This window comes from Capsaspora owczarzaki (assembly GCF_000151315.2).
Source record: "Capsaspora owczarzaki ATCC 30864 unplaced genomic scaffold supercont2.8, whole genome shotgun sequence".
NCBI classification, from domain to species: domain Eukaryota; class Filasterea; order Ministeriida; family Capsasporidae; genus Capsaspora; species Capsaspora owczarzaki.
The window spans coordinates 1,141,883-1,167,930 of NW_011887299.1; the positions used below are offsets into that span (position 1 = coordinate 1,141,883).

General features: G+C 52.6%; 9 protein-coding genes across 11 annotated transcripts; 4 read left to right on the top strand and 5 right to left on the bottom strand.

Annotated features, from left to right (window-relative positions):
• Window positions 1-39: 39 nt before the first annotated feature.
• CAOG_05293 (arginase) lies at window positions 40-2,255 on the bottom strand. The gene is made up of 7 exons (XM_004346928.2): window positions 2,173-2,255; window positions 1,436-1,508; window positions 1,015-1,265; window positions 721-908; window positions 586-655; window positions 429-515; window positions 40-345 (listed from the first exon to the last, which is right to left on the bottom strand). Exons 1-7 carry the CDS (start codon window positions 2,233-2,235, stop codon window positions 136-138), a joined length of 942 nt encoding a protein of 313 aa, XP_004346978.1. The 5' UTR covers window positions 2,236-2,255; the 3' UTR covers window positions 40-135.
• A 115-nt stretch (window positions 2,256-2,370) lies between these two features.
• Window positions 2,371-8,246, top strand: CAOG_05294 (serine/threonine-protein kinase PBS1). 3 transcript variants are annotated; one of them, XM_011272190.1, is made up of 16 exons: window positions 2,371-2,413; window positions 2,744-2,825; window positions 2,883-2,966; window positions 3,049-3,132; window positions 3,215-3,298; window positions 3,376-3,459; window positions 3,543-3,626; window positions 3,711-3,794; window positions 3,864-3,956; window positions 4,043-4,126; window positions 4,200-4,283; window positions 4,359-4,442; window positions 4,523-4,603; window positions 4,687-4,770; window positions 4,837-4,908; window positions 4,988-8,246. In XM_011272190.1, exons 2-16 carry the CDS (start codon window positions 2,749-2,751, stop codon window positions 8,148-8,150), a joined length of 4,326 nt encoding a protein of 1,441 aa, XP_011270492.1. In that variant the 5' UTR covers window positions 2,371-2,413; window positions 2,744-2,748; the 3' UTR covers window positions 8,151-8,246. The 3 variants fall into 3 exon arrangements, with proteins under 3 accessions (XP_011270492.1, XP_004346979.2, XP_011270493.1); XM_004346929.2 differs by having other exon boundaries at window positions 2,371-2,825; XM_011272191.1 differs by lacking the exon at window positions 3,711-3,794 and having other exon boundaries at window positions 3,882-3,956.
• A 590-nt stretch (window positions 8,247-8,836) lies between these two features.
• On the bottom strand, window positions 8,837-13,210 carry CAOG_05295 (apolipoprotein A-I-binding protein). The gene is made up of 5 exons (XM_004346930.2): window positions 12,773-13,210; window positions 12,563-12,666; window positions 12,281-12,479; window positions 11,902-12,205; window positions 8,837-11,706 (listed from the first exon to the last, which is right to left on the bottom strand). Exons 1-4 carry the CDS (start codon window positions 13,182-13,184, stop codon window positions 11,988-11,990), a joined length of 933 nt encoding a protein of 310 aa, XP_004346980.2. The 5' UTR covers window positions 13,185-13,210; the 3' UTR covers window positions 8,837-11,706; window positions 11,902-11,987.
• A 2-nt stretch (window positions 13,211-13,212) lies between these two features.
• CAOG_05296 (hypothetical protein) lies at window positions 13,213-14,951 on the bottom strand. Its single transcript, XM_004346931.2, has 6 exons — window positions 14,734-14,951; window positions 14,245-14,620; window positions 13,999-14,153; window positions 13,710-13,896; window positions 13,563-13,597; window positions 13,213-13,469 (listed from the first exon to the last, which is right to left on the bottom strand). Exons 1-6 carry the CDS (start codon window positions 14,907-14,909, stop codon window positions 13,337-13,339), a joined length of 1,062 nt encoding a protein of 353 aa, XP_004346981.1. The 5' UTR covers window positions 14,910-14,951; the 3' UTR covers window positions 13,213-13,336.
• A 74-nt stretch (window positions 14,952-15,025) lies between these two features.
• Window positions 15,026-17,971, top strand: CAOG_05297 (beta-xylosidase). Its single transcript, XM_004346932.2, has 3 exons — window positions 15,026-15,266; window positions 15,524-15,683; window positions 15,784-17,971. Exons 1-3 carry the CDS (start codon window positions 15,045-15,047, stop codon window positions 17,763-17,765), a joined length of 2,364 nt encoding a protein of 787 aa, XP_004346982.2. The 5' UTR covers window positions 15,026-15,044; the 3' UTR covers window positions 17,766-17,971.
• Window positions 17,972-18,013: 42 nt separating this feature from the next.
• Window positions 18,014-19,147, top strand: CAOG_05298 (hypothetical protein; the record flags this gene model as incomplete). The annotated part of the gene is made up of 3 exons (XM_004346933.2): window positions 18,014-18,341; window positions 18,462-18,665; window positions 18,782-19,147. The coding sequence occupies exons 1-3, from the start codon at window positions 18,252-18,254 to the stop codon at window positions 19,145-19,147; spliced, it is 660 nt and encodes a 219-aa protein (XP_004346983.1). The 5' UTR covers window positions 18,014-18,251.
• A 117-nt stretch (window positions 19,148-19,264) lies between these two features.
• On the top strand, window positions 19,265-22,949 carry CAOG_05299 (hypothetical protein). Its single transcript, XM_004346934.2, has 10 exons — window positions 19,265-19,368; window positions 19,689-19,881; window positions 19,989-20,053; window positions 20,159-21,191; window positions 21,265-21,327; window positions 21,423-21,485; window positions 21,569-22,228; window positions 22,322-22,497; window positions 22,583-22,673; window positions 22,741-22,949. Exons 1-10 carry the CDS (start codon window positions 19,300-19,302, stop codon window positions 22,824-22,826), a joined length of 2,499 nt encoding a protein of 832 aa, XP_004346984.1. The 5' UTR covers window positions 19,265-19,299; the 3' UTR covers window positions 22,827-22,949.
• On the bottom strand, window positions 22,941-24,175 carry CAOG_05300 (phosphomevalonate kinase). Its single transcript, XM_004346935.2, has 4 exons — window positions 23,996-24,175; window positions 23,681-23,813; window positions 23,322-23,471; window positions 22,941-23,234 (listed from the first exon to the last, which is right to left on the bottom strand). The coding sequence occupies exons 1-4, from the start codon at window positions 24,079-24,081 to the stop codon at window positions 22,953-22,955; spliced, it is 651 nt and encodes a 216-aa protein (XP_004346985.1). The 5' UTR covers window positions 24,082-24,175; the 3' UTR covers window positions 22,941-22,952.
• A 13-nt stretch (window positions 24,176-24,188) lies between these two features.
• CAOG_05301 (phytoceramidase) lies at window positions 24,189-26,040 on the bottom strand. Its single transcript, XM_004346936.2, has 4 exons — window positions 25,924-26,040; window positions 25,304-25,404; window positions 24,678-25,189; window positions 24,189-24,556 (listed from the first exon to the last, which is right to left on the bottom strand). Exons 1-4 carry the CDS (start codon window positions 26,027-26,029, stop codon window positions 24,352-24,354), a joined length of 924 nt encoding a protein of 307 aa, XP_004346986.2. The 5' UTR covers window positions 26,030-26,040; the 3' UTR covers window positions 24,189-24,351.
• Window positions 26,041-26,048: the final 8 nt, after the last annotated feature.

Sequence of the window (26,048 nt, forward strand, 5' to 3'; positions counted from 1 at the left end):
GTTTTTGATGGAGGGGGAAAGGCAAAATGGAGCTTGGGCAAATCGAAACTTGTTTATTGAATGCGACAACGCACAATGCGACATCAACCTCAAAACCACTGTGGTGCTGGACCTCGCTTTGCTCTTTGCCCATGCTTATAGCAAGGTCTCGCCGAGAGCGCAGCGCGTCAACGAGCAGCCAATCGCGATCGTCTCGGCAACCTCCCTGTGGTTGCCAAGCGCCGGATTGACTTCCATAATGTCCAAGCCGCGAAGCAGACCAGTCTCGTACACTGCCTCGCAAATGTAGTGGCCCTCGCGGAAGGTGAGGCCACCTCGCACGGTGGTTCCGGTCGAAGGTGCGATCTGAGACAAACAACAACAGTTTGAGATCAGGTGAGTGACAGTCAACAATCAATCAAAACGCACACACGAAAAGCAATACACACCGCGGGATCCAAAGCATCGACATCAAAGCTCAGATGAATCGGACGGTCTCGCTTGGGGTTGACGTGATCAAGCGCCATTTGGACGACCTGAAAAGAACAAATGCCGTCTCAGTTCAGGCTGTCACTCGTTTGCTGACTGTGCTGCGCTGCTGCTTACCTGACCAATGCCATACTTGTCGACGTGATGCATGGTGAATGCCTTCATGCCAAACTTGCGGATGATGGAGCTAAAACAAAAAAGTCAACGAAAGTGAGAACGAGTGCATGCATCAATCCAGCTCTGGAGACATACCGCTCGCCCTCGTCCAGATCACGCAGGCCAATGTAGACAATGTCGGCAGTGGTCATGACGGGGTTGAACCACTCAAAGCCGGGAATGTCTTGCGGCTTTTGCAGGCCGAGCAGGATGGACACGGGCATGCCGTGCATGTTGCCGCTGCCAGTCGTTTCCGCAGTGTTGATATCGGCATGCGCGTCGACCTAACAGCCAAACAAGGGCAATGAGCACATCGAGAGCATGAGCGTAGCGTCCCAATATCGCCAAAAATTCGTTGGCGACATCCAAAGAAAAAACACCTCTTTTTACCCAGATGCAGCACAGGTTGGGGCGTGAGGCAGCGTGCCCACCGACCGTCGCCAAGCCAAGGCTATGATCGCCGCCAATCGTGTAGACAATCTCGTCTCGCTTGACGGCTGCTTGAACAATGTCGTAAATCTGCTTGCACGCGTTGCCAACTGTGCGCGGGTTTTTGACGATGCCTGCCGGCGGATCGGCGCTCGAGTTGGCAGCATCGGGCGACGGGAATGCATGGTCTCCGCAGTCGTTGACCTCGTAGCCTGTGTGTGTGCAGAGTCGGGGACGAAGGTGAATCGAGGAGAAACGAGTGAGAAACAAAAATCTGGCTTTCTCAGCTTGAGCATATTTCAAAGTGACACTCTTTTTGACACACTGTTTCTGCTCGTCTCAGACGATACAAACAAAGCAAACAATGAGCGTAACAACTCACCAAGAGCCTTGACCTGATCGACAATCTTGGCTTGGCGCATCATCTTTGGCGCACGCTCGACGCCGCCCTTTGGCTAAGCAGATGGAGAAAGCAGCAGTCGAGTGAGAGCAGTGATTGAGAATCAGGGTGAGATGGGTGCGCAATCGAGTTCTAGCTGAGCTCAGCTGCGTTTCTCAGACGAATGTGATTTTGCAGCTCCATTCACGCTCCACCACTGGGACTGACAACTTGTATCAACTATCAAGCGATGCACATCGAACGCCACACGTTCATGTGTTTGTGTTTGTGTTTGTGTTTCGTTCTTCGATCGTCCAATTGAACGAGTAAGAAATGATGATTGTGTTTGAATAAAAAGCCGTGACCGATTAGCTATTTTGGCTTTTTTTTGAATGGATGGCTTTTGTTGAATGGCTTTTTCGTTGCATTTCGCTGTTGATCTGACAGACGGATGAAGGTCACGTGACGAAACCACTCGATACGCACTCATTGGCACGCAGGCAGAAGGAAGAGCGGAGAGAAGCGGGGACAAAACACAGAGGAGGAACACACATGCAGTCACTCATTCTCGTCTCACTGCTCGACCGCCCCCCCCCTCACTCCGTCTCCACTCCAACCTGACTGCGCTTCAACTCGAGCATCACCAATTCCAGCACTCCAGCACTCAAACGCTCAAAACAGCGAGTCTCTCGTTTGCAAACACACAAGGCGCTCTTTTCTTTTCGTTTTGCTCGCCTTACTTGACCGCCTGAAAACTCGCCGCCAATCAGCGCAACAGTCCGCTTTGCTTGTGTTGCCGACATTGTGATCTGTGAGTTTGTAAGAATGAGAAATGCGAGTTTATATATTTATTGAATTGTATTTGGTCTCTTTTGCTGTTTCATTTCGTTCAAAGACGAGCATTGTTCAAGAACTTATTTGATTAGAATTCAGTCTCTCCTTATTATTTTTACTTTTTTTTTTTCGTTGTTTTGCTCTCTGGTTGGTTGGGTTCGTTGCTGCTGTGCTTGTGCTGCGCTGATGAACCCGTCAAACCTGTGTGCTTTGATGGGCGATTGGACCCTGGACTCGGTGATTGAGGGGCGAGTGTTGCTTGAGAACAAAATGAAGCAGCAGTCATCGGATCGCGATCTGCTCGCTTGACCAGTCTGACGTGGAGCTGCAACGCTCCTTGCTCCTGTTCGAAGGGACGATGTACAAGAGTTAGATTCGATCGATGAAAGGACACGGGGGCCGTGCGTGGCCATCAACCAAACCAAACTGCACACGGCTTTACTCTAATTTGCTTTGTTTGTTTGCTTGGATCAAAAGCACCGATGCTGGAGTATCGCAGTATGACTAGGAACCAGCGCTGGCTGTATGACAGATTCAAAGATCGGGGTGGAACTCTCTAGTAAGAGAAAGCCGAATGTATCGAGAGTGTATCAGCGTGGGTTGACGAGCTGGACAGTCTGAACCGCCAGCAGATGAACGATGCGGAAGTGCAAGCCATTGCTGCAGCTCTCAAAGTGAACAAGGTGGCAACTGTGATATTGTAAGGCAACCTTTGACTGATACATGCGAGTGGGTGATCCGGCAGATGACATTCAGACCGCTCACTGATGGAAGATGACCAGGCTGAGTGAAAATTTGTTTGGCAATGCTGGTGTGCAGGCGGTTGCTGATTCACTCAAAGTGAACATGTCGGTGACTACGCTCTGGTAGGGATTGACTGATGCATGAGAATGGGAGATATCCAGCTGATGGCACTCGTAGTGCTCACGTGATGGAGGGGGTGGACAGCTTGCGCTCAAATCCAATTGGCGATACTGGGGCGTTGGCGATTGCTGAGACACTCCAACTAAACACGACGCTAACTTTCATCCGGTACGTCGTCTCACTTTGACTGATGCATGTGACAGTTGATGGCATTCAGAGTGCTCACTCGGGGGAGGGATGGTCAGCCTGGGCGATTGTCAGATTGGCGATGCTGGAGCGCAAGCAATTGCCAAGACACTCCACGTGAACACGACGCTGGCTTGCCTCGAGTCAGGCATCTTTGAATGATGATTTTGAGTGGATGATCCAACAAAGCACAGTTAGAGTGCTCACTGATGGACGGGACGGACAGATTGAGTGCGAATCAGATTGGCGATGCTGGAATGGAGGCGATTGCCCTCGCATTCAACGTGAACAAGACGGTGACTTCCCTGCGGTAAGTCATCTTACAATCACTAAAGCATGTGAGTGGGTGATTTCAGCAGAGTGCTTTCAGAGTGCTCACTGAAGGAGGGAACAGTCTGGGTGGGAATCCGATCGGTGATGCTGCAGCGCAAACGATTGCTGAGACACTTGCAGTGAACACAACGCTCACTGAGCTAGGGTAAGAAAGTTCGCTTGGGTGATCCAGCATAGGGTATTCAGAGTGCTCACTGATAAATGGGATGTACAGTTTGGGTGGCGCTAACAGCAATCACCTTGGCGATGCTGGAGCGCAGGCAATTGCTGAGGGACTCAAGGCAAACAAGGCGGTGACTGCGCTCGAGTAAGGCATCTCATGTTTACTGATGCATGAAGTGTGTGATTCAGCAGACAGCATTCGGAGTAATCACTAATGGAGAAGCCGAGCAGTTTGTCTATGAATGAGATTGGCACTGTTGGAGCGCAGGCGATTGCTGAAGCACTCAAAGTGAACACCACGCTCACCAAGCTCGAGTAAAGCTTCTCATTGACTGATGCATGCAGGCGGATGTCATTAAGAGCGCTCATTGATGGAGGGGACGGACAGATTGAGCGTGAATGGGATTGGCGATTCTGGAGTGAAGGCGATTGCTGATGGACTCAAAGTGAACCCAAGGTTGACCGAGCTCCAGTAAATCGTCGCACGTTTGTTGACATGTGTCAGTTAGTGACTTTAGGAGAGTGTTTACTGATGGAGGAGAGACAGTTTGGCTCATTGTCAGATTGGCGCTGCTGGTGCAAAGGCGATTTCTGAGGCACTTAAAGTGAATAAGACGGTGACTCAGCTCTAGTAAGGCGCCTCACTCTTCCTGATGCTAGTGAGCGGGTGACTTCAACAGATTGGCTCGCTGATGGAGATGGTTTGAACAGCTTGGGCTATAATCAAATTGGCGATGATGGAGTGCAGGCAATTGCAGACACACTCAAAGAACACACGATGACCGAACTCATGTTAGTCTTCTCACTTTCACTACTGCATGTGCGTGGGGGATTCACTCGAGTCCATTCAAAGTGCTCACTGATGAAGAGGACAGTCTTAGTGGGAATCGGATTGGCGATGCCGGAGCGCAGGCGATTGCTGAAGCACTCAGGGTGAACAAGAGGCTGACGAAGCTCTTGTAGGTACTTTGGTTTGAGTTGAATGCCAGTTCTAGCTGGGATGTGTTTACGGCGAGTGTGATTAGTCTGCACGAAAATCAGATCGGATATTACGAGGAAACTGCATTGCGTCAGAGCGCCCATGCATCATGCACAATGTAAGGAAGTCATCTTAGTTGCACCACATAACGACTAAATTTCTTTCTCTTTCTGTATTACTGTATTTCGTCACACCAGACACATGTGGGTGCAACACAGACCCGATTCTGTTCGCTGCACAGAAGTTCGTGTGGTGTTACTGGGCGATCCTGCTGTTGGGAAGACATCTCTTGTTCACGGCATTGCTCAGCATGAGCGCAATCCAGTGGTCAAGCTTTTTTCGGGAAACAAGACAATCAAGACCACCTCTACCGACGGAATCGACATTTCCTCTGTCATTCTTCGCGATAAATTGCCCATGATTCTGAACATTTGGGACTTTGCTGGTCAAGAGCTGTACCTCGCTTCGCATCAGTTCTTCCTTGGCGAACGTACCATCTACTTGGCCCTGTTTGACGTTCGCGAAACCATTTCGCGCAATTCGCGCCTGGCTTTCTGGCTACGCAGCTTGCTTTCTCGCGTTCCGAACGCCGATATCATTCTTGTCGGTACCCACATTGATGACAAGTCCTACAGTCCGCAGCGCCATCAGGAGCAGCTAGAAAATCTTGCAGAGCTGCTTCTGTGCTTTAAGCAAACGCACACCTCATTCAACATTCGCTCGACTGTTTATATCAACGCGAGCACAGCCGCAAGCGCCTCGACAATGTCGGAGCTCAAAGCGGCAGTGCTCGAGGCCAGCCGAAAGATGCCATCCTATTATTCGGAAGTTGACGGCCGCTACTTGCAATTCCGAGATCTTCTGCGTGATCGAGCGAATACAATGGAGGCTGACAAGAAGCCGCCGCTCCTGCGATGGAATGAAGTTGTCAATCTTGGCATGTCGCAGTGCAAACTTTCCATGCAAGCGGTGAACGTGTGCATGCAACTTTTGCGTGATCAAGGGTGGGTCGTTTTTCATCGCTTGGCACCAGCCGCTGATGCCGTCTCTGGGACAAACGCTTCAGAGCAAACGCACGCCAATGATCACGATCTCGTCATTATTAATCCACAGTGGTTCACGAAAACCGTGTTGACTGGTGTGATTACTCAGAAACATACATGGGTCAAGAAAGGAATTCTAGCCCGCGCTGATCTGCTTGCACATGTTTGGAGGAACTTGGATCCGGCTGTGTGTGATCAGCTCCTCGTTCTACTTCAACGATACGAACTCCTGTATCCGCTCGCTGACGCTGACGCAGGAACATCAGGTCCCCGCTACCTTGTACCATCGTTTCTGCCTGTTGGACAGCCTGACCGCAGGGCATGGTCCGCCAATCCTCGCAAAGACGAGCCACATGAGGCCACCCTCGTGATGCGAACGGCCTTCCTGTACACTGGCTTTTTCTCGCGAGTCATTGCCCGGCTGAATCACCTTGAGCTCAACATGACTGCATGGCGCGATTGCGTGCTTGTGAACAGAAATCATCATCGAGCGCTCGTTCAGATCCATCGTCGCACAGAAGAGGATGTGGTTGATCTAGTTATTGTCGTGCGCGGCGCTTCTCCAGGCAATTTGCTCGAAACGCTCTTTGGCGTTGTCGAAGATTTGACCACGTACTGGTACACGGGTATGACTTGGCAAACCTACCTGCGGTGCACGGAATGTGCTCGCGATGTCCAAGACGCCTGCCTGTTTGAGCTTGAGCCTACAGTGCTTGCCGCCGTCATCCCAACCAAGGAACTGAGTTGTGATCATTCGCAACGAACGCTGGATCGTGGCCAGTGGCTCGCCTTCATTCAGCCACTTCTGCTGCGCACCTTGTCAAGCGTCGCGGAGCTAACTGAGCTGCAGCGACAGGTACTCTCTGCATTTGGCGTCTCTCCCGCAGTTGCGCCAAGTACGGTCGCGCCAATTGCACAGCCTGAGCCCGAGAGCCATGCGTCATCGTCCTCCGCCATTCCAGTTCCAGCAATCGCTACCACTATTCTTCGCGTTGGTATGGAAGAGCTTTCGCAAGCCACTGGCAACTTCGCGCCTTCCCGGTGCATCGGAGGCGGCGGCTTTGGCAACGTTTACTCTGGTACTTGGAGTGGTGCACAGGTTGCAGTCAAGCGTTTGGCAGCGAATTCGACGCAAGGCATCTCGCAATTTCAGGCCGAACTCGACGCTCTGACTCGTTATCGCCATTACAATGTTGTCACCATCATGTGCTATGCTCACGAAGGCAACGACTGCTGCTTGGTGTACGAGCTAATGGCAAACGGTTCAGTGCGCGATCGTCTGGACCGCAAGGGTAGCACGCCTGCTCTGACTTGGCCACAACGGCAAAAGATTGCCACCGAGATTGCGAGCGCCATGCATTTTGTGCAGACTGCCATTCCGCGTCAGCCGCTGTTCCACTTGGATCTCAAGACGGACAATGTATTGCTAGATGCCCATTTCACTGCAAAGGTCGCCGACTTTGGGCTGACACGCTCTGCACCAGCTCAGACGGCCGCGCAGAGCTATATCCAAACGCTGACCATTCAAGGAACTCGCCAGTACATTTGTCCTCAGTACCGTGATGAAGGCAAGGTCTCCATCAAAACGGACGTCTACTCGTACGGCATGATTTTGCTCGAGCTGCTGACTGGGAAGCAGCCTGGTATTGAGCTTGCTGGTGCAGTGAAACGTGCGCTTAAAAAACAGGGTCAAATCGATTCCGAGTTGGATGCGTCAATCGTGTGGGGTGCTCCAGACAAACTCGCTGCCACCGCAGTGGCGGAAATTGCTGTTGCTTGCCTCGAGCCCGATCGAATCGACCGACCAACCTTTGGCCAGATTCTGAAAGGGTTTGGTCAATCTGGCGAGGACCAGGGCAACGCACTTGCTCGTGCTGCAATGCCCCAAAATGCCAGGATGGAGCATCATCGCGCTCTCATCAAAGAGCAGCTGCAACATCATTTGGACTCGGGTCTCGTGAGCTCTCACATGGAGCCACAATCCCAACTTGCCGAAGTTAGCGCCGCAGAAGTTTCACGACTGAGTCATCGCCACAGCACCATCAAGGAACAGCTCGCTCCTATTGCAGACTCGATTGTGGTGAGCACTAGCGAACAGTCGCAGCTGGCCGCACCGGAATTGAGCCCGGACATCGATCGCGAATGCTTGCTGTGTTTCAGCGCTCCGACGACAGCCAAGCTGATACCTTGCTGTCACGCCTGTGTCTGCGTGGGGTGTGCTGATTTGATGATTGAGCGTCAGGACAAGTGCATGATTTGTCGTGTCATCCCGACCTCGTATCTCCAGGGTATTTTCAACCAGACGTTTGTTCCCTGAACGTGTTTGTTTGATGTTTGTTTGCTGTGTTGCATGTGATTTCCTTTGACATGAAGTGTTTTTGTTGTGTTCTCCTCGTAAATTTGTTGCTTCCGATCGATAGTTTTGTTTGTAAGCGACTGTACATAGACTGTACGTCCTTGAAACATTTCGGAAATTGAACTCTGTCGAGCTGTTTCTTGTTGGATCGCTCGACTTTTACATCAACAACATGTCGCATTAATTCAATAGTAACTACGAGTCATAATTCCTTTCCCCATTTAGTCAAGGCCAGTCGTCACGCTAAAGCTAAATGCGATGCGCTGCTGAGGACTGCGGCAATTTCGGTCGACCGTTTGCCATGTGCAGCAAGTGCAAGCAGCGAAACTACTGCGGTTCACATCGAACAACCATGCCAGATGGGGCCGAGCTGTGTCCGCCATGCCTGGCTCTGCACGAAAGCGCGCCAGCGAGTTCCGATCGAAATTCGAGTAACGCGGCCACCCAAAGTGACAACACGTCAGCCACCAGTCACCCGAATGCTCAGCCAACCAGTGAATGATTGAGCAGCTAGTCTCTACACACTCGCACATGTTGGGTGCGGACGTTCACCGGGAGCTGCAGTTCCGAGAATTGAATTCAGCTGAGCTGACGTTGTTTCAGTGAATCTGAGCGTCACCATTTTTGTACAGAGCCTGCGAAAGTCACAAGAACTTTATGAGCAGCAATAAATAAGCATGGTACAACTACAACAAGCGCATACGTCGGTGAACAAACACAATGAAGATGAACAGACACGACAACAAACTCTTCGAATTTGCAATCCACCGTAGCGCAAAGGGCGATACTCGGATCACAGTGCGATTTGAGGCATAGAGTCGCATAGTGCGACGAGATCGATCTTTAAAATGACTTGGCGGGAGCTCCAAAATGTCGCAAAAACTTGAATCGGGATTCTTGAATCTGCACAACAACAAACACAACAACAACGAGCACAACACCCATTCAGACAGTCCGCCTCCGGCAGACGCCTTTTTCCCCCACCGTCGAAGAATTCCGTTTCATGATTGAAATATAAAAGTAGAACAAAGAAAGCGAAATGGAAGCGAGAAAAAAAAAAGCGCCAGAGTTGGAAGTTTCCTTCCAATCATCCCAAAAACCAGAAGGATAGACCGAGCACCGTCCAGAATACAAAAAGAACGGAACGACAAACTGCGATTTTCTCTCCTTCTCTGCTGTTTTGCGTCGTGCGCACCACACCTCGATTCTACATGAATCCAAGACACTTTGATTGCATGCCACTGACTTCGGTCCGTGAAAACTCGAACTGTTACGTCCTCATTCGCCACGAACGTCCGCCACACGCAACTGACGTCCCCAGCTCATTCAAAATACAAGGACAAGCCTTTCATGCCCATAAAGCGATGGAGCACAACTCCATCCTTTGGCGGAAGCACGCTTTGAACGAGAGGATGTTCAGTTGCGCGTGCTTGGCTCACATCTTGCCGCACTTCCAGCAAACCGCCACCTTTGCCACCAACAGGTTGGAGCGCGGTGATATTCCGGTGGAAGTGCCACAAAGTAAAACAGAAGACAGTTCGAAAAACCAAGAGTACAGACGGTTCCTGCGCGCTGCATTGGCGCCACCATCCTCGACTCGTCCGGCTCACCAACTGGCACAATCCAGCGTCAAACCCGCTCGTCCTACTTGGTGCAGACTGCTGCTTTGAATTTTGTTGAGCTGCTTTCACAGCACAACAGCTGAATGCTTCCTTCGCTGCTTTCCACAACGTCCCTCCCCCTTCCTCCAAACAAGCGACAATCTGCCCTCGCTCATTCCGACCCTGACACTGCCTTGCCGCCTGGAGGTTGGTTTCAGAGGTAGAAAAGATCAAGGTTGCATCTGAACGAAGCAATCTCGGTCATAAAAATCAAAGGAGCCAAAAACGAATGCTGCACAAATTGGCAGCATCGGCAAAAATCATCACTCGTCAAAGACGTCGAGCAACGGTGACTGCTCCGAGCACTGCATCGTTGCAGGTTGCATCGTCGAAACCAACCGTAAATACAACGCAAAACCTGCTTCTGAGTACAGCGCCAAAGTTGTCACCAGCAACGAACGTCGTGAGTTCTTTGTGCTTCAGCTCAACCTTGCAACCCAAAGCAGCCGATCGCAGTTCAGCACGCCATGGTAAGTTGTCAGGGGCAAGCGTATCGTCAGGCTGAAATAAATATCAGAACAAAAAAACGAAGAAGAATGCGACAAAGGGCCTGCTGTGGAAAAAAAGTACAGCAAAAAAGCTCCATCACCATCTTAGGGTTAGATTGGACACTCGCTGACGGCAAAAACACTCATACTCTTCCGCTCGAAAGAGTGCCAAAAAGCACTCCTGACAGCAAGGGTACGAGAAAAGCCAGCCAACTGACAGTGCCAATGCATTGGCAGGGCAGGCCGGCAAAAGGCAGTGTCGAGGTGCGGGCATGTGCAGCTGCGAGGTATCACGCAGAAAGGATGTTTGTGAAAGGAATCTCTGAGGGACGCCGGGTTGTTGGGAGGGCAGGGGAAAGGGAAAATTCGAATCAAGAGCCCAAAGCACCAAAGTGGGTCAAAAAATGCTGGAAAGTGTCGCATGAATGAACTCGACAAACAAAAACCAGTTTGTTTGACTGATGAGCAGTGAATCTTGCAGCGTGATGATACCAAAGTGGTGAGCTTTCGCAACGAATCACGACCGCAAAAATACGAAGATGACGAGTCGCTTTTCTGGAAGGACAAACCTCCTGTTTTTCTCTCGCTCTCAAACTTGCCTCCCCACCAAAAAAGCAGCATCCAGTGTGTTTTTGGATTGCACGTGAAAAAGCAAGATAAAGTCGCAGCAACAGTCCAGCAGCGGAGTGTCGTTCTCGTCTGATTCCACACCGTTTCCGGTTTGCAAAAAATGCATCCGTACTCGAGTGGAAATCTCTGGGATGACTGGCATCTCTCGTGCTTCTGATTGGATGGCGATCACACAACTTTTGGCAGCAACTCCTTCGAGGAAGGCGTTCCCGTGTCAAAGTTGTGTGCAAGCGGTAAACCAACTTGAATCGCTCTCTGGCGGCCTGCTGCACCGTGCGGATCTGCATCAATGAGTCGAGCATCCGACTTTTCCAGCGCGAAACTAAAAAAGTCCAGATTTTCCCTCAAATCACCAGCGAGATCCGCAGGTACTTGACGCAGGCGGGATCAGTTTCTGCGTAGCGGCACAAAGAGCAGCGACCTGATCCAAAATGTGATTGATCTTTCCGTCGCGTTCGTATCCCGCCCAGGAGTGGAAAAGGCAATGCTGCGACACATCAGTATCTCTGATGCCTCTTGGCTCATAGTCCTGGGAAGTGTGAGCGATTTATGTCACCAGAACGAGTTTTGGCGCCAAAAAAACCAGCTCAAATCCCAGCCCAAAGTGAACTTGCTCCAGGCGGCGATAGAAGGAACAGACGGAGCCCCCAAAATGCGGCGAATCCAGCACTGAATCCTGGAAAGCACGCACTCTCGAGCGCAACGCTTGCTTGTGTGCCACAGTGCACGCGTTGGAGTCTGTTTGTCAGAGCAGAGAAAGTGAGTTGGTTTTTTGGCGGGAAAACACAGTGTTCTGCTTCTCAACGCTTTGCTCTGCCTGCTGCTTTCGCTCCAACAGCACCAGACAAGACCAAGTTCTACACAATACATGGAACGACGAGATGCCACTTCCCCCTCTCCCAAGCTCCAACAAACAAAAACAATGGCTTTTACTCTTCAAAAACGAAGACTGAGCAATCGACTATTCCCAAAAAGACACCTATTCCAGCATGAATCGTGCTATAGAAGCATAGGCAGCCTCAATCCAGCAAGATGATCTGCTCGGATCCGGGATACTCGGGAAGGCGGAGATGGTATCGCTCGGCAATGCCTGGAGGCACAAACCGACCGCCCAAGTAGTGCTGGCGGCCTCGAAAGTGCACAGCACATGGTTTGGGTGCCGTGAGGGACACGAGAACGTCGGGCTGAAGCTTGGCATACTCCTTGGATTCGTCCGGTCCGGCTTCGACGTCCCAACCTGCATTTCAAACATCGAGATGAAACAAAAAGGTTCTCAAAGCAGCTGCAAACGTTTCGCAGCAACGCGACTTACCAGATGGAACATCTACAGAACACACTCGAGCACCACTGCGAATCATGGATGTGAGCAGTGCATCGAACGGCGCTCGGGGCTCGCCTTTGAAGCCAAATCCGAAAACGGCATCAATCACAAAGTCGGCTTTGCGCAACGCATCCTCTGTCACCGTTTCGACCACGGGAATACGCATTGCACGCGCTTGAACAAGCAGATTCTGACGGGTGGAGGATTGAGTCGGCAAGTGAGCAGATGATTCGCCAGAATTCAGTCAGTCGGATGCAATGATTTGACACCAACCTTCATGGGCTGCTTCTCCGTTGGCTTTGGCCAGACAATCTCGGGAGAATAGCCAAAGAGACGCAAGTGCCTCGCTGCCACAAGTCCATCGCCACCGTTGTTTCCTGACATGAATGGTTGGAACGTGAAAAAGTGCTCAGTAACTGAGATCCCATCACCTCACAACTACTATCAACTCAGCCCAGTCATTCATAATACCGGCAGACATACCAGGCCCACAAACAATGATAACGCGACCAGAACTGGATGAAGACGATGAGGACTCGTCGGACTTGGACGTTGCTTGAAGCGGATATGCGCGCGCGCACGCCAACGCGACTGCAAGCCCAGCGAGCTCCATCAGCTGCTCTGTTCCAAACCCAAACTCGGGGCTGAACAAATCCAAGTCAAGCTGAGCGGCGTCCTTCTGGGAAAGTGCATCCCACGAGCGCGAGCGCGATGGCTGAGCAAATGATGACGCGGACGACATGATGTGTGCGATACGAGGTCGATCCGAAGGTGCTGATGCTAATGCTGTCGAAATTAGAGAGTGAGAGCGAGCTGTTTGGAGGAACGCGCGGCTGAAAGGAAGAAGAGCAGGCGAGCGATGGACGAGAATTCGCAGAGTTGCTGCGAAAAGCATACAAAAACAAAAAAAGAGACTGAGAGAATGGACAAATATGGTAAGGCGATTCATCTCCATTGTGCGTGGTATTCAAAGTCAATCACAACATAGAAAACTGCCTGCACTGCCTGCACTCTGATTTCAACACCATAAAAATGCTCAAATGATGCTCAGGTCCGCTTGGGGAAGTTGGGACCGTCCGTGATGGTGCCATTCTCCATTCGCACATATGTCGAGAACGACAGCTGTGTGGTGGTCTTGCTGGGCTCGGACAGAATGAAAATACGGCCACCGCGATCCCAGCTGCATTGAATTTTCAAAGCAGGAAAGAGTCAGTCAGCAACAAATCTCGCTCACTAGAATGACAACGACCATGAGTCAGTCAGTGGTACGTACTCGCCGTAACCTCCGTAGCCGCTGTGCCTTCCAAACTGCCAAAAAGCCAAGCCAAGTGTTCGTTTGTTTGTTGTAAGGGTGAGCGATGCGCCCAATTCCACCTGCAACCCCTTCTCCCCCCGCCCCCAACTAGCCGCTACTACTCACACAAAGCGTCAAGGTCTGCAACGGGCAGCAAAAGCTCTCGCCGTGATCATGACCGACACTCGTGAGTTGCACATCGCCTCGATCCAAGAACGCCTGGAAAATGCCAAGATCCTCGTCCTGAGGAGTGATTCCGTCGTCATTCATTCCAATGCATTTTTCGGGCGAGTAGACGGCGTCGTATTGCACTCTGGATGAACCAGCAGGCCAAGAAATGAGAGAGAAAACAACAAATAAAGTCAGCTCCGTCAACATTTGTCCAAAACACAGCACTGTTCAAGGCCGGCCGTACAGAGGAATATGGAAGAACGCCATGGAAGGAAGCACCCGACCAACCAGCGCTTCCAGAGATGCAGACGTGTTGCGATACCAAGCGACTTGCGGCAAGGTAATGACTTCGTCAATGGAGCCACCGCCGCTGTCCAAAAAGAAAATCCACGAGGCCACCTACGCACCAAAATCAAGCACGATGACGCCACTGTTAATATACAAAGATCAAAACAGCAATCACAACGATTGAAACGACCCACAACGCTACCTGATCAGAGTCGCTGGCGAGCAACGGCAGGTAGTAGTTGCTCGTTCCTGGCAGACCCTCGGGGCCAAACTGCGAGTACGACAACTCAAAGGACGTGTCAAACTCCATCAGCGCAGCGCGCGAGCCGTTCACTCCGCTGGCGAGATCGTCGTGGTTGCCAAAGATGATTGCCCACGGAATTCCCATAACCTGGCATTCCCGGACAACCTGCGCCCAGTACGCCGTGGCATTATCCGCAACGTTGTTTCCCGTGATTTGGTCTCCGCTAAACACAACCAGGTCTGGTCGCTCCCGCTCGAGCACGTTTCGCATAACGCGGCTCGAATTGGTGTCTTGCACGGGGCCCCAGGTGACGTCCTCGCCCTCGCCAAAGTGCCTGCCGACCAAATGTTCAATATCAGTGCAAATGTACCAAAAGGCATCCCATCGACCCATCACATGTTCTGCCAGCCAATGCAAATCCGCAGCAGCAGCAGCAGCTGCACGTACAGGTCGGCAAATTGGCAAATTTTAAAGCTCCCGTCCGCGTGGAAGCGCAGCGGTGGTTTCGCGCCAGTAGTCAGTCCGCCTGCGTGTGCCAAGGGTGCGAGAGTGGCCAGCATGACTACTACTGCCAAGAGCTGCGCGAGAAGGACCGCTCTGAGACGACGACGCTCGCCCAGCATTTTGCCTGAAATACGCTCAATGCCAAGAAATGACAACAAAATTCAGACTGGCTCAGATTACAATTTGGATTTCTTATTTTGTGATGCTTTTCACCATTCATCAATCAATATCAAAGCTCGACACATTCGGATTGCATGAATGCAACGCCAGTCAACTTTTTTTTTTCTTTGTCTTGGATGATGATGATGCAGTTTGGCTGGACTTGCATTACGATTGCCGTCGCAGCACTCGTCGTTGCCCCGACTGCGCGTGCGCTCACCTGCGAGGACGCCGCGCTGCGCAACCTTCCGTTCTGCAACCCGAATCTCGCGTGGGAGCAGCGCGCTGACGATCTCGTCGGTCGCCTCACTCTTCAGGTGTGGATGATGCTTGAAATCGGAGTTCGGAGAAACGCTGCAAATTTGGGGGTGCTGCTGCTGCAAAGAGTTACTCCGGGGTTCTCAATGGCATTGAGTACCGAAAGTCGGACCAATTGTTATCATGACAGTGGACTTTTGAGTGGACTTTTGAAAAAGCCGAAATCTTCCAACGAGCAGGACTGTGCTGTGGTGCTGCTGCATGTGGTTGTCTCACAACTGTGGCTGCGAATGCGCAAATTTGGAAATGCAAACAGGAAAAGATCAGCCAGTTTGGAACCACTGCGCCCGGCGTTGCGCGACTCGGGGTGAATGCGTACGAGTGGTGGAGCGAGGCGCTGCATGGCGTTGCTGAATCACCAGGCGTGAACTTTACCGGCAACACGCCCGTTTCCACCTGCTTTCCTCAGATTATTGGTAACAACTGCTCGTCGCTCAGTCGTGATTTCGAGAACCCCGAAACCCTCACTCTTGTCAACTGCTCTCTTTCATCTTGTTTCCCTTTCGCCATGCTAAGGCGTTGGCGCCACGTTCAATTTGGACAGCGTCGCCGCAATGGCGCAAGTCATCTCCACCGAGGCCCGTGCGTTTGCCAACGCTGGACATGCGGGCTTGACGTACTTTACCCCAAACATTAACATTTTCCGTGATCCGCGCTGGGGTCGCGGGCAGGAAACGCCCGGCGAAGACCCGTACCTGACCTCGCGCTACGTGGAGACGCTGGTGCAGAATCTCCAGAACGGCGAAGATGCGCGCTACCTCAAGGTCGTCGCCACGTGCAAGCACTACACGGCGTACGACATGGAGGACTGGGGAGGCATTGATCGCTTCCATTTCAACGCCGTCGTGAGCGACCAGGATTTGGTGGAGACGTTCATGCCGCCGTTCGAGGCGTGCGTCCGGGTTGGAAAGGGGGCCAGTCTGATGTGCAGCTACAATGCGGTGAATGGCATTCCCAGCTGCGCCGACGACTTTATCAACAATGAGATTGCTCGAGAGCAGTGGGGCTTTGACGGCTACATTGTGTCGGATTGCGGCGCGATCGACTGCATCCAGTACACGCACAACTACACCAACACGACGCAAGCTACCTGTGCTGCCGGCATCCAAGGCGGTTGCGATCTGGACTGTGGCGACTTTTACCAGTCGCATCTGATGGACGCGATCGGCAACGCTACGCTGCACGAAGCCGACCTGGACTTTTCCCTGCGACGTCTCTTTGGCCACCGCATCCGCCTGGGCGAGTTTGATGCGGCCAGCATCCAGCCCTACCGCCAGATTCCAGTCTCGGCCATCAACTCGCAGGAGCATCAGGAGCTCGCCCTTCAAATCGCGCGAGAGTCAATCGTGCTGCTCGGCAACGACAACAACACCCTGCCTTTCAGCTTGGCCACCGTTCGCAAGCTCGCCATCATTGGACCGAACGCCGACGATGCCGAGACGCTGCTGGGAAACTACTATGGCGATGCGCCGTATCTCATCACTCCGCTCAAGGGCTTTCAGCAGCTCGATCCGACCCTGTCCATCACGTTCGTCAAGGGCTGCGACGTCAATTCGACCGACACGTCTGGCTTTGTGGCGGCTGCGGCAGCGGCAAAGGCGGCCGACGCCACCATTGTTGTGGTCGGCCTCAACCAAACGGTCGAGTCGGAAAATCTCGATCGCACAACGCTCGTCCTCCCAGGCGTCCAGGCCGAGCTCATCCTGGCCCTGACTGCGGCCGCGCGGGGACCGGTTATTCTTGTCGTCATGTCCGGCAGTCCCATCGACCTCAGCAACGTCATTCATCCGGTTCGGGCCGCCCTCTGGATTGGCTACCCTGGCCAAGCTGGCGGCCGGGCGCTGGCCGAGGCGGTGTTTGGCGTCTTCTCCCCTGCCGGTCGCCTGCCCTTCACCGTCTACCCCGCAGACTACGTCAACCAGTTGCCAATGACCAACATGGACATGCGCGCGGGTCCGGGCCGAACCTATCGCTTTTACACGGGCACCCCTCTGTTTGAGTTTGGCCACGGTTTGAGCTACAGCACGTTCCAGTACACGTGGTCCAACAGCAGCAGCAGCAGCAGCAGCAGCGCCACGAGCCAACACTCGCTGTCGACGGCTGCTCTGGCTGCGCAACACCTCGCGGCGCGTGCGCCTGTCGAAGCCGTGTCCTTCCGTGTGCTTGTGCAAAACACTGGCAAGATGGCTTCGGATGATGTCGTGCTGGCCTTTGCGTCATTCAACGCCTCGTCCATCATCGACCAGAGCTCGAGCCAGTTCGCCTCACCTCCCATTCGATCGCTCGTCGGCTTCCGACGCATTCATCTTGCCCCAGGCGCCTCGCAGGAGATCTTTTTCGCAGTGACCTCCAGCCAACTCGCCCAGGTCGACTCCACTGGAGCGCAGACTCTTGTTCCTTCCCGGCTTCAAGTGGCGTTCGGATCGGATGCGCGTCTGGTGGCAGAGATTCAGCTGGTTGGAGAGCCGGTTTCCCTCTCTGCTCCGCTTCGCCGCTAATCGACCGCGGTCTTTCTCCACCCGTTTTGTTTTGAGATCTTTGCAGCTTGTGTGCTTGCATTCATGCACCTGTCGTGTCTCGTGTACTTGCTCAGTCCCCCAAAATTGTTACCAATCATGTTTCACCATTTCACTGCAATTTCCCCTTGCTCTCGGGTTGGTCGCGCATTCGGCTCCATCATCACACGATCGCGCATCCATACATGTGTTGCACCATTGCAGAGTCGCCATGGCCAACATGCGCACAGTGGTGATCACCACACCGCGGTCAAGTTGGCCTTCAACCACTACGCGCCGCCAGCCCACCACCAGACCACCACCAACAGCATCAACAACAACGTGCCATTGCTCCTCATTCACGGCTTGTATGGATCAAAGCGGAACTGGGCGTCCATTGGAAAGGCCCTCGCGCACGATCCGACAGCACCGCGACATGTGTTCACGCTCGACCTGCGCAACCACGGCGAAAGTCCTCATTCAGACACAATGAGCTACTCTGCAATGGTATCCGACGTGCTTCGGTTCATGGACGATCGCGGCGTGTCGCAGCCGCCAGTCATGCTCGGCCACAGCATGGTACGTCGAGTGTTTTATCCAAAGGTGCTCAGAAATTTCTCGGAATTTCTCAGAAAAGAATTTCTCATTTGAAAATGGTGATTTTTTGTGTTGCCTGTTTTGTCTTGTTGGTGGTTGCAGGGTGGAAAGGTCGTCATGACTCTCGCAATGGAGCATCCCGATCGGATTGCAGCACCCATTATCGCAGACATGGCGCCGTTCGATTTCTTGGCGCTGCCCGAAGTTTCAGAGCTGCGAGCAATCGTTGCCGCCATGCAGAAAGTGGATTTGGCTCAAGCGACATCTCCGAGCGAGGTGGAGGATCAGCTGAAGCCAACAATTCCTGTAAGCATGTTTGTTTTCATTCATCTTGCTGCATGTCCAGCATGTAGTGATTTGCTCAGCCATACTGTGCAACACGTTGTCCATATGACGACTCACCATTCTCACCTCTTTGCCAGAACACTGCCGTCCGCAAGTTCATAATGACCAATCTGGCTCCAACGCACTCGGAGCATGGCCCCCGCTTCCGGTGGCTCGCCAACATCGATGTGATTGCGCGAGATTTCCCACAGTTGGCTGCCTTCCCGCATGCGCCTGGACTCATATACGACGGACGCGCGTACTTCCTCGCCGGCTCAAAAGCGCGCTACGTGACCTTGCCCGCTGCAATCGATGCCATCCACGATCTCTTTCCCAATAACACCATTGAATATCTGGACGCCGGCCACTGGCTGCACGCCGAAGCCACCACGGCCTTTCTGGCCAAAGTGCGCGGGTATCTGAGCGCGGTCGATGCTCGCGAAAAGTCAACCCTATCGTTTTGATTTTTGTCGCTCTACTTTGATCATGCTCCTTGATCGTGCTGTTGTTGTTTCTTCTTTTGCTTGTACATTGATTGGATTTTCTTTTTTTTTCCAGATTTAGAACTTGTCATTTTTTTGTTTTCATTTTTTCGTTTCAAAAAAACACGCACAAAATGCCGCAACTTTCGCGCGGCATGGCCGGCCGTCGCACCGGCGTTCCCGAGAAGCAGAACGTTCGCAAGGTATCGTGAAATGAGAACGATCACGGCGTGAGAAGCGGGTTGTAGGGAAAAAGAGGACAACAAGAAAAGGGAAATGAAATGAGAAAATGCGCGCGAGATTCGATTTTTTTAAACCTTCGAATTTGCGCGCCAAAAAAAAAAAAAAAAAAAAAATTAAAAAATCCTTTTAGCTCAAATTCAACTGCTTTGGTTTCGTTGCGCACGTCTCGAAACTCACCTTGGTCGCTGTTGTGAATGTGCATTGTGTGTGTGTGTGTGCTTGTGGAATACGGTCGTGGGTGGACTGCTGAATGCGTGTGTGCGTCGCTACTGCGCGTCAGAACGCGGATGGACTCGAGGACGTTGGCGACTTTTTCGATTCCGACAGCGACGGGGACGACTTTGGCGGCGACCGTCACGGACGAACGCCTGGCTCTGTGCATCGCCGTCGCATGTCAGTGGCGCCGGCATCCACAGCGGCAGGTGCAGCGACGCCCAAGCCCAACCAGAGCAAGAGCGCAATGGCCGTTGCAGGTACAGCTCAAGGACCAACTCGCCCACCACCACTCGACACGCGACTCACTTTTGCACTGATGGACATGCATGACGATGGATGATGTTGGTGATGATGGGTGAAACAGCGCCGCGATCGACGGCAAAAACTCCCAAGACTGCATCCAAGACGTCGTCTCAGACTGAAACAAAGGTACTTTCCTACAACTGCTCAACTCCCGACCACTACTCCTGTTGCTGCAATACTCAACTTGCATATCTTGTGTTTTGGTGGGTTGGGACGCTGGGGTTTGAACAGAACGCACCAGCACATGCAGACGCCATTCGACGCCGACTCGACTTTTCGGGCGATGAGGACGTCGAGCCTCCAAAGACACCAAAGACACCTGCGGCAGCAAATAAGGGAGCATCGCGTATGCCTGTCGCTCCTGCCTCTCCTGCCAATAAGTTAGCCTCGCCGGCAAAGCAGGTGGTCGCTACAAAGCCAGCAGCTCCCGCCAGTGTTTTGTCACCCACACGACCGGCTCAGCGACCCTTGATGACCAGCAGCACCACCAATGATGCTGATAACGACGACGATGATGATGATGATTATGGTAGAGAAACCAACTACAAACCAAAGTCTGCTCGTGCGTTGGGGTTTGGCACGGCCGACGAGACGCCTTCACCAGATGCCGGAGATGACGACAATTATGGCGGATTTGGCACCTTTTCGCTTGGAGGCAAGCAGGCCAAAGCCAAATCCTCGGCTCCGACCAAAGCGCTCCAGACAGGCAAGCCGCAGCCTCCTGCTGCATCCGTGACGCTGGCAAAGCCGCCAGCCAAAAAGCCCGCCAAACAAGACCAGGCTCTCGTCGACATGTCGAGTGACTCGGAGATGGATCCCGCTTCTGCAGCACCGTCCAAGCTCACAGGAAGACGGACGCTTCCAGTCTCGGCGCGATCTGGCAAGGAAACAGCCGACTCTGCTTCTTCCCCAGCAACCTCGCCACCACCCGCAAAATCTAAAACCAACGCAAAAGCTGTTGGCAAGTCCCAAGCAGCTGCTTCTGCAAAGGAGACCGCCAAGCCGAGTGGGAAATCCTCGTCCAAGGTCACCAAAAAAGCGGAGGATGATTTGCCTCCAGCATCCAACATGGCTCGAAAGGGCAAAGCCGCTGCGACAGCACCGATGGACGTGGATGACGACGGAGACTTTGTCGAAGAGAGCGCAGCCGCTTCTCGCAAGCCCGCTGCTGCAACCAGCGGCAAAGGCAAAAAGCAGCCACCGGCCTCGAAATCGGCTGAACCATCTGCTGTCGCAAAGCCACAAAAGCGTGCCGCGCCCTCTGGTAAGATGGCACTGAACGAGGGGTGCCAGCCACCATTGAGTCTCACTTGCTGTCGCGGTTGACATTAACACAGAGCCAGAACGACCCGTCAAGCGGAGCCGCCAGATAGAAGAAGAGAGCAGTGCAGAGTCTCATGGTACGAGGGCTGGCTTTTTTTTTTGTTGTCGTAGATTAAGTCACCTCGTCTCGTTTCATTTGACTCACCTGGCTTGAACTTTTCGCCGCACACAGACGAAGGTCGAAAGAGTGGCCGAGTTCGAGCTCAGCCCGCAGAGTGGTGGAAGAGTGGTTCAGGTAAACGTCCTCAACGGCAGCTTCAACCTGTGTTACAGCGCCAACTCATGTTAATGTTTTCTGCGAATTCTCGTGCTGAACAGGTGCTGCAGTCAAAGAAATCCAGCGCAACGAGAGCCCAGCCAAAGCTGCACCCAGCCGAAAGCCCCCCGCGGCGACCAAGACAACCAAGGCGAAAGCCGCGGCCAGCAAAGTTGCATCACCACAACAAAAGACCAAAGAGGCGTCGCCAGCGCCCAAAGCCAAAGCAGATTCGCCTCAAATGCCAAAGCCGGTACCAGCCCAAAAAGCCAAAGCGGCGACACCTCAGAAACCCAAACCTGCCGCTCGTGTCGCTGCCCAGCCTGAGCACGTCGAGCCACGCGCCAGTCCCAAGGGCAAGACTCGCGGTGGTAGCAAAGCTGAAGCCAAGCCGCCAGCGGCCGCCGCCGCTTCTCCCAAGAAAGCCGTCCAAAAACCGGCCGCGCCTCGCAGTCCTGAGCGCACTGCCCGCGGCAAATCGCGAGAATCCCGCTTTGAGCCGGAGGATGCCGAGGACGAGGGCGAAGAAGGAGACGAGCATGCAGTCACCGAGGTGGACGGCTACGCGCCGCATTTGCTGCAGCAACGCGTGTTCTTTGACCTGCTCAAACTCCGGCCGAACGCGTCTAAAGTTGCCTATACCAAGGTGGCCGAGCGTGAGCGACCAGAAACGCAGTCGCAAGTTGCCATCACCGATCCTACTGGAGGAATTGCGCAGCGAGGTTTGTAGTTTTTTTCGTGTGCTTTTTTTTTTGGTGTTTTTTTTTGCGTGAATCTGAGGGACGCTTATTCACATTCCTCACTCGTCTGTACAGCTATTTGCAAGACGCCTGCGATGGTGAAGGTGGATTTGCGATCGGGCACAAACGTTGAGGGAGAAAACCTGCTGGAAATGACCCGTTTCGTGTCCAATCCCGGTTGGGGGGCTGGTACCCTCACTTTGACGCCCCTCGCACTGAAGCAAAATCAAAACGTTGGCAAAAACACATTGGTAAGGGTTTATGTTTCGGGTTGCCTTTGCATTTTGGTGGTGCAAAGGTTTGCTCACTTTTTTTTTTTTTTGTTATTTTTTGCAGCTTTTCTTTGTTGTATTTGGGCAATTATCCGTTCAAATCCACGGCAGCAGCTTTATTGTGTCAGACGGCTCCTTCTTTTACGTTCCGCCCAGTGAGTTGTCTGGTGGTTCTTGATGCCGTGCTGTTCGTCGCTTGCTAACGTTGCAATCGCCCCACAGACAACCAGTACGAGCTCCGAAATCTGCTGGATGGCCATTGCAAGCTATTCTTTGTCCAACTATCTGGTCTACCGGCAACTCACTAAAGCATGGTTGTTCGAGTGGGTTGCGAGTTTTTGGTTATGATTTGCTGTTTGCCGTGGTTCTCTTGTCGATGCTCAATGTTGTTTTAGAGTTTGCTGCTTCCAAGAAGTAAGGTTGAAAAAAAAGGACTATGCATTCATTGAACATGCATCCAATGCCATTTTCACAAGCGCATCGATGCCCGCTTGCAGCGTGCCTTGCTCGCCGTCGTTGCGCACAACGAGATCAAATGCAGCGCCGTCCAGGCCACACTCGCTCTCTGCATCATCGACGCCAGCAGTAAAGACGTAGCCTCGTGACTCTCGCGCTGCGTCGGAAGCAACAACACGAACAGCAAAGCAGCGGGATCCGAATGCAGTTCGGAAGTAATCAAGATCGGAGGCTCTTCGTGCGTCAGACACAATCCAAATCTACATCAAGCGGAGAGGCAGCAACAGTGAGACAGAGCTTGCATCAGCATCAATGGACCATGACATGGCGTTGTTTTGAAAACGTACCTGAAAAGTGTCCGCGCCAGCAGTTGCAGTGCGACAAAAGAATGACGGATCGGCATTGCGCTTTGCCTCGCCCCATTTGATCATATCTGCGCGATACGTTTCCTTGTACTGTGATGCCGCAAGCAGCTCTTGAAAGTCCAAATTGTGCTCCTGACAACGAGGGGGGGTGAAAGATTCGCATTGAGATTGAAAATGGTTTAGCGGATGTTTTCTGGTCCGCTTTTGACCCAGCGCTTCCCCCTTCGCAATAATCGGGTTTGCTCTACTATTACGATCCATCATCATTATGGATCCACCATCCATGGCTTTCGATGATGACGGTGATGACGCTCTGTTGTCCTCCTCGTGTGCGCCGTTACCTTTGCGTACTGCTCCTTCAGCGGACCCGACAGTCGCACGACGCGCACCAATCCAGCGCTTGGAGTACCCGTCGATGTCAATGTAGCTGCTGCTTTGTCTTGCGCAGTCGCTGATGACGCGTGTTGCTCGAGCCTGTTTCACAGAGTTGCCAATCCAAAGGAAGGGAAAAGATCACGCCACATACGTTCAGTGAGCAACAATCTGATCTCGACCCGGTCAAGTTTGAGAGTGGTCGGAACGGGATGCAGACTATGTGCAAAGTGCTGCTGCATTCATGAATAGCGGCGAGCTGAGGCGTTGTGCGGTGCGTTTACCGGGAAACGAGCTGGTCGCTCAGATAGTCTTTGCCGCTCTTTCGCTTGCCACTCAGCACAATCACCAGTCGCGGTCCAGCTGACATTCCCGACAAGAGATGTGTAATGCTATTGGGGGAAAACAGTTGGAAGAAAAAAATTCACAAGCTGGAAAGGCTGAAAGCCGAAAAGCTGACAATCGAAACAAAAGACTGAGAAGATTCGGATTCGGATTTGGAGGGGGGAAAGCGTCAATGTATGGATCAAAGTGCATTCATGCAAGTGCAGAAACAAGAAATAAACGATCGAACTCGCGAAGCGAATGAATCGAGTGAGATGGACGGCAAAGTGCTTCCAACACGACCGCTTTGACTATTCTAGTCGCGCTTGCTTCGCAGGGTACGTGTCGTCACAGGCGTTGCAGATGCAGAGGCAATGCGCTTGGAGCGACGTGGGGCGGCAGTGTCCTTGACTACGTAAGGAATAATGCCGAAAATCCGCTCGAAATGGACTTCAGAGCCGCCGACAGCGTCAAGCGAGTCGTTGCCACCAGATTGACGCAACCAAGTGGACCTCAGCATTCTGACAAGACGCAGGAAGATGACAAAACACAGCGAATAGTCAATGAGCAAATGACGCGACCAAAAATCGCATTAACGGTCTGCAAGCCATAAAAACCAGTGCAATGTTTTTTGCGACATACTGGTTGGTAACAATGAAGAGATAGGTGCCATAACCAGTACCAATGTGCCACCATGCGTGCAGCTCGAGAAGACCGTCGAGAGGGAAGGGGAGCTCCGCACGCCAGGCACGGAGCGAGCCGCAGAAAATGTTGTCAATGTTCCAAAGAGCAAATCCACCGAGGTACGCAATCAAGGCGCCAAAGAAAATCTTGGGCTGCAGCGGATCGCGCGACAGGTCGCCAATCTTGTAGTGGTAGCAGCACTTGAAGACAATCAACGCGACCATCAGGCCGTACGCGACCTGATGGAACTCGGCCACCTTGACAAACAGATAGACGACCGTCACGACCACGGCGTACAGGAAGAGCCCAAGAATCAGAGGCCAGCCGTATCGTGACTTTGGACGGTCTTCGAGGACACAGTAGACAAACACGCAGGTGCCGTAAATCATGGGAAGCTCGTCCAGCAATTGGGCCGAGTAGTCCAGAGTTCCGTGGAAGCACCAGCTGCCAAATCCAACGACAAACAGGCCCTGGCGGTGGTGGTGGGGAGTGGGCGCGGGATGGACGCGACGTTGAAGTTTGCGAGATTGTTGAGCATTTCAAATTGTAAGCAGAGCGGAATCAAAATGTGCTCGAACACTTACAAAGTAGGCAATCAGGAACCGGGTTTCAAATCCATACTTGCGGACACAGTACATGCCATAGAGGGCCAGCAGTGCCATTGGGACGTTGCTAATCGTGTTCCCTGACCAAAGTGAACAAAGCAAACAGTCAGCAATTGTCAACCCCATACAGATGCTTTTGGGGGGGGGGTGATTGTCAAACGGTTGATGCGTCGATGCAGCACTAATCTCAGGAAGCTAAGAAGCTGAATCTAAAATCTGAGAAAAACTGAGAGAACTTTGACTTGAATCGATCCAAACAAAACTCAGAGCGCGACTCCATGCAACTCCCACTACACAATACATCACAGGTCTTCCCACTGCGATCCTTTGCTCTGTGCCTATTGTATGAGTTTACCATTGAGATTGATTTTGATCTGCCATTGTCCCAACCACTCAAATCCCCCACCCCACCCCACTCCACCCCCTTATCCAAGCCACCAATCCTCTCCTCCATTCCCTCCGAATCCAACAATCAACCATCGAGCAAAGCGCGTTGGCTCACATCTCCTGGTGGCACTCGGACGATCAAGCGCCGCCTTCCGTTCCCGCCATATTGTTCCTCCTCAAGCCACAGCCACACACTCTCGTCATCAACTCACAGAACTCGGCAATGTAGTGGCACACTGCGTAGTTGTGCTCGCACCAGTCCAGCGTGGACGTCGTGTTGCCCCAAAAACCGCTCGAATTGCCGTCGTGGAACCGCATTTTGAAAAAAAACAAGGAG

Bases quoted from the DNA above. Each gene is read 5' to 3' on its own strand.
- CAOG_05299 (XM_004346934.2), top strand. From the start codon at position 19,300: ATGCCGCAACTTTCGCGCGGCATGGCCGGCCGTCGCACCGGCGTTCCC. The intron at 21,192-21,264 runs GTAAGATGGCAC...ACATTAACACAG, and splicing joins AAAGCGTGCCGCGCCCTCTG to AGCCAGAACGACCCGTCAAG. The intron at 22,498-22,582 runs GTAAGGGTTTAT...TATTTTTTGCAG, and splicing joins ACGTTGGCAAAAACACATTG to CTTTTCTTTGTTGTATTTGG.
- CAOG_05293 (XM_004346928.2), bottom strand. From the start codon at position 2,235: ATGTCGGCAACACAAGCAAAGCGGACTGTTGCGCTGATTGGCGGCGAG. The intron at 1,509-2,172 runs GTAAGGCGAGCA...CCATCTGCTTAG, and splicing joins GCGAGTTTTCAGGCGGTCAA to CCAAAGGGCGGCGTCGAGCG. The intron at 346-428 runs GTGTGTATTGCT...TGTTTGTCTCAG, and splicing joins TCGATGCTTTGGATCCCGCG to ATCGCACCTTCGACCGGAAC.
- CAOG_05301 (XM_004346936.2), bottom strand. From the start codon at position 26,029: ATGCGGTTCCACGACGGCAATTCGAGCGGTTTTTGGGGCAACACGACG. The intron at 25,190-25,303 runs GTAAGTGTTCGA...CACCACCGCCAG, and splicing joins GGTTCCTGATTGCCTACTTT to GGCCTGTTTGTCGTTGGATT. The intron at 24,557-24,677 runs GTATGTCGCAAA...GCGTCTTGTCAG, and splicing joins CTCTTCATTGTTACCAACCA to AATGCTGAGGTCCACTTGGT.
- CAOG_05295 (XM_004346930.2), bottom strand. From the start codon at position 13,184: ATGCTTTTCGCAGCAACTCTGCGAATTCTCGTCCATCGCTCGCCTGCT. The intron at 12,667-12,772 runs GTATGTCTGCCG...CATTCATGTCAG, and splicing joins TATCATTGTTTGTGGGCCTG to GAAACAACGGTGGCGATGGA. The intron at 12,206-12,280 runs GTAAGTCGCGTT...TTTGAAATGCAG, and splicing joins TTCTGTAGATGTTCCATCTG to GTTGGGACGTCGAAGCCGGA.
- CAOG_05294 (XM_004346929.2), top strand. From the start codon at position 2,749: ATGCTGGAGTATCGCAGTATGACTAGGAACCAGCGCTGGCTGTATGAC. The intron at 3,627-3,710 runs GTAAGTCATCTT...AGGAGGGAACAG, and splicing joins AAGACGGTGACTTCCCTGCG to TCTGGGTGGGAATCCGATCG. The intron at 3,795-3,863 runs GTAAGAAAGTTC...TGGGATGTACAG, and splicing joins ACAACGCTCACTGAGCTAGG to TTTGGGTGGCGCTAACAGCA.
- CAOG_05297 (XM_004346932.2), top strand. From the start codon at position 15,045: ATGAATGCAACGCCAGTCAACTTTTTTTTTTCTTTGTCTTGGATGATG. The intron at 15,267-15,523 runs GTGTGGATGATG...AAATGCAAACAG, and splicing joins TCGGTCGCCTCACTCTTCAG to GAAAAGATCAGCCAGTTTGG. The intron at 15,684-15,783 runs GTAACAACTGCT...CGCCATGCTAAG, and splicing joins CTGCTTTCCTCAGATTATTG to GCGTTGGCGCCACGTTCAAT.
- CAOG_05296 (XM_004346931.2), bottom strand. From the start codon at position 14,909: ATGCTGGGCGAGCGTCGTCGTCTCAGAGCGGTCCTTCTCGCGCAGCTC. The intron at 14,621-14,733 runs GTACGTGCAGCT...TTTGGTCGGCAG, and splicing joins ATTTGCCAATTTGCCGACCT to GCACTTTGGCGAGGGCGAGG. The intron at 13,470-13,562 runs GTACGTACCACT...AATTCAATGCAG, and splicing joins GGCTACGGAGGTTACGGCGA to CTGGGATCGCGGTGGCCGTA.
- CAOG_05300 (XM_004346935.2), bottom strand. From the start codon at position 24,081: ATGTCAGCTGGACCGCGACTGGTGATTGTGCTGAGTGGCAAGCGAAAG. The intron at 23,472-23,680 runs GTAACGGCGCAC...CCTCGTTGTCAG, and splicing joins TGAAGGAGCAGTACGCAAAG to GAGCACAATTTGGACTTTCA. The intron at 23,235-23,321 runs GTACGTTTTCAA...CGCTTGATGTAG, and splicing joins CTGGCGCGGACACTTTTCAG to ATTTGGATTGTGTCTGACGC.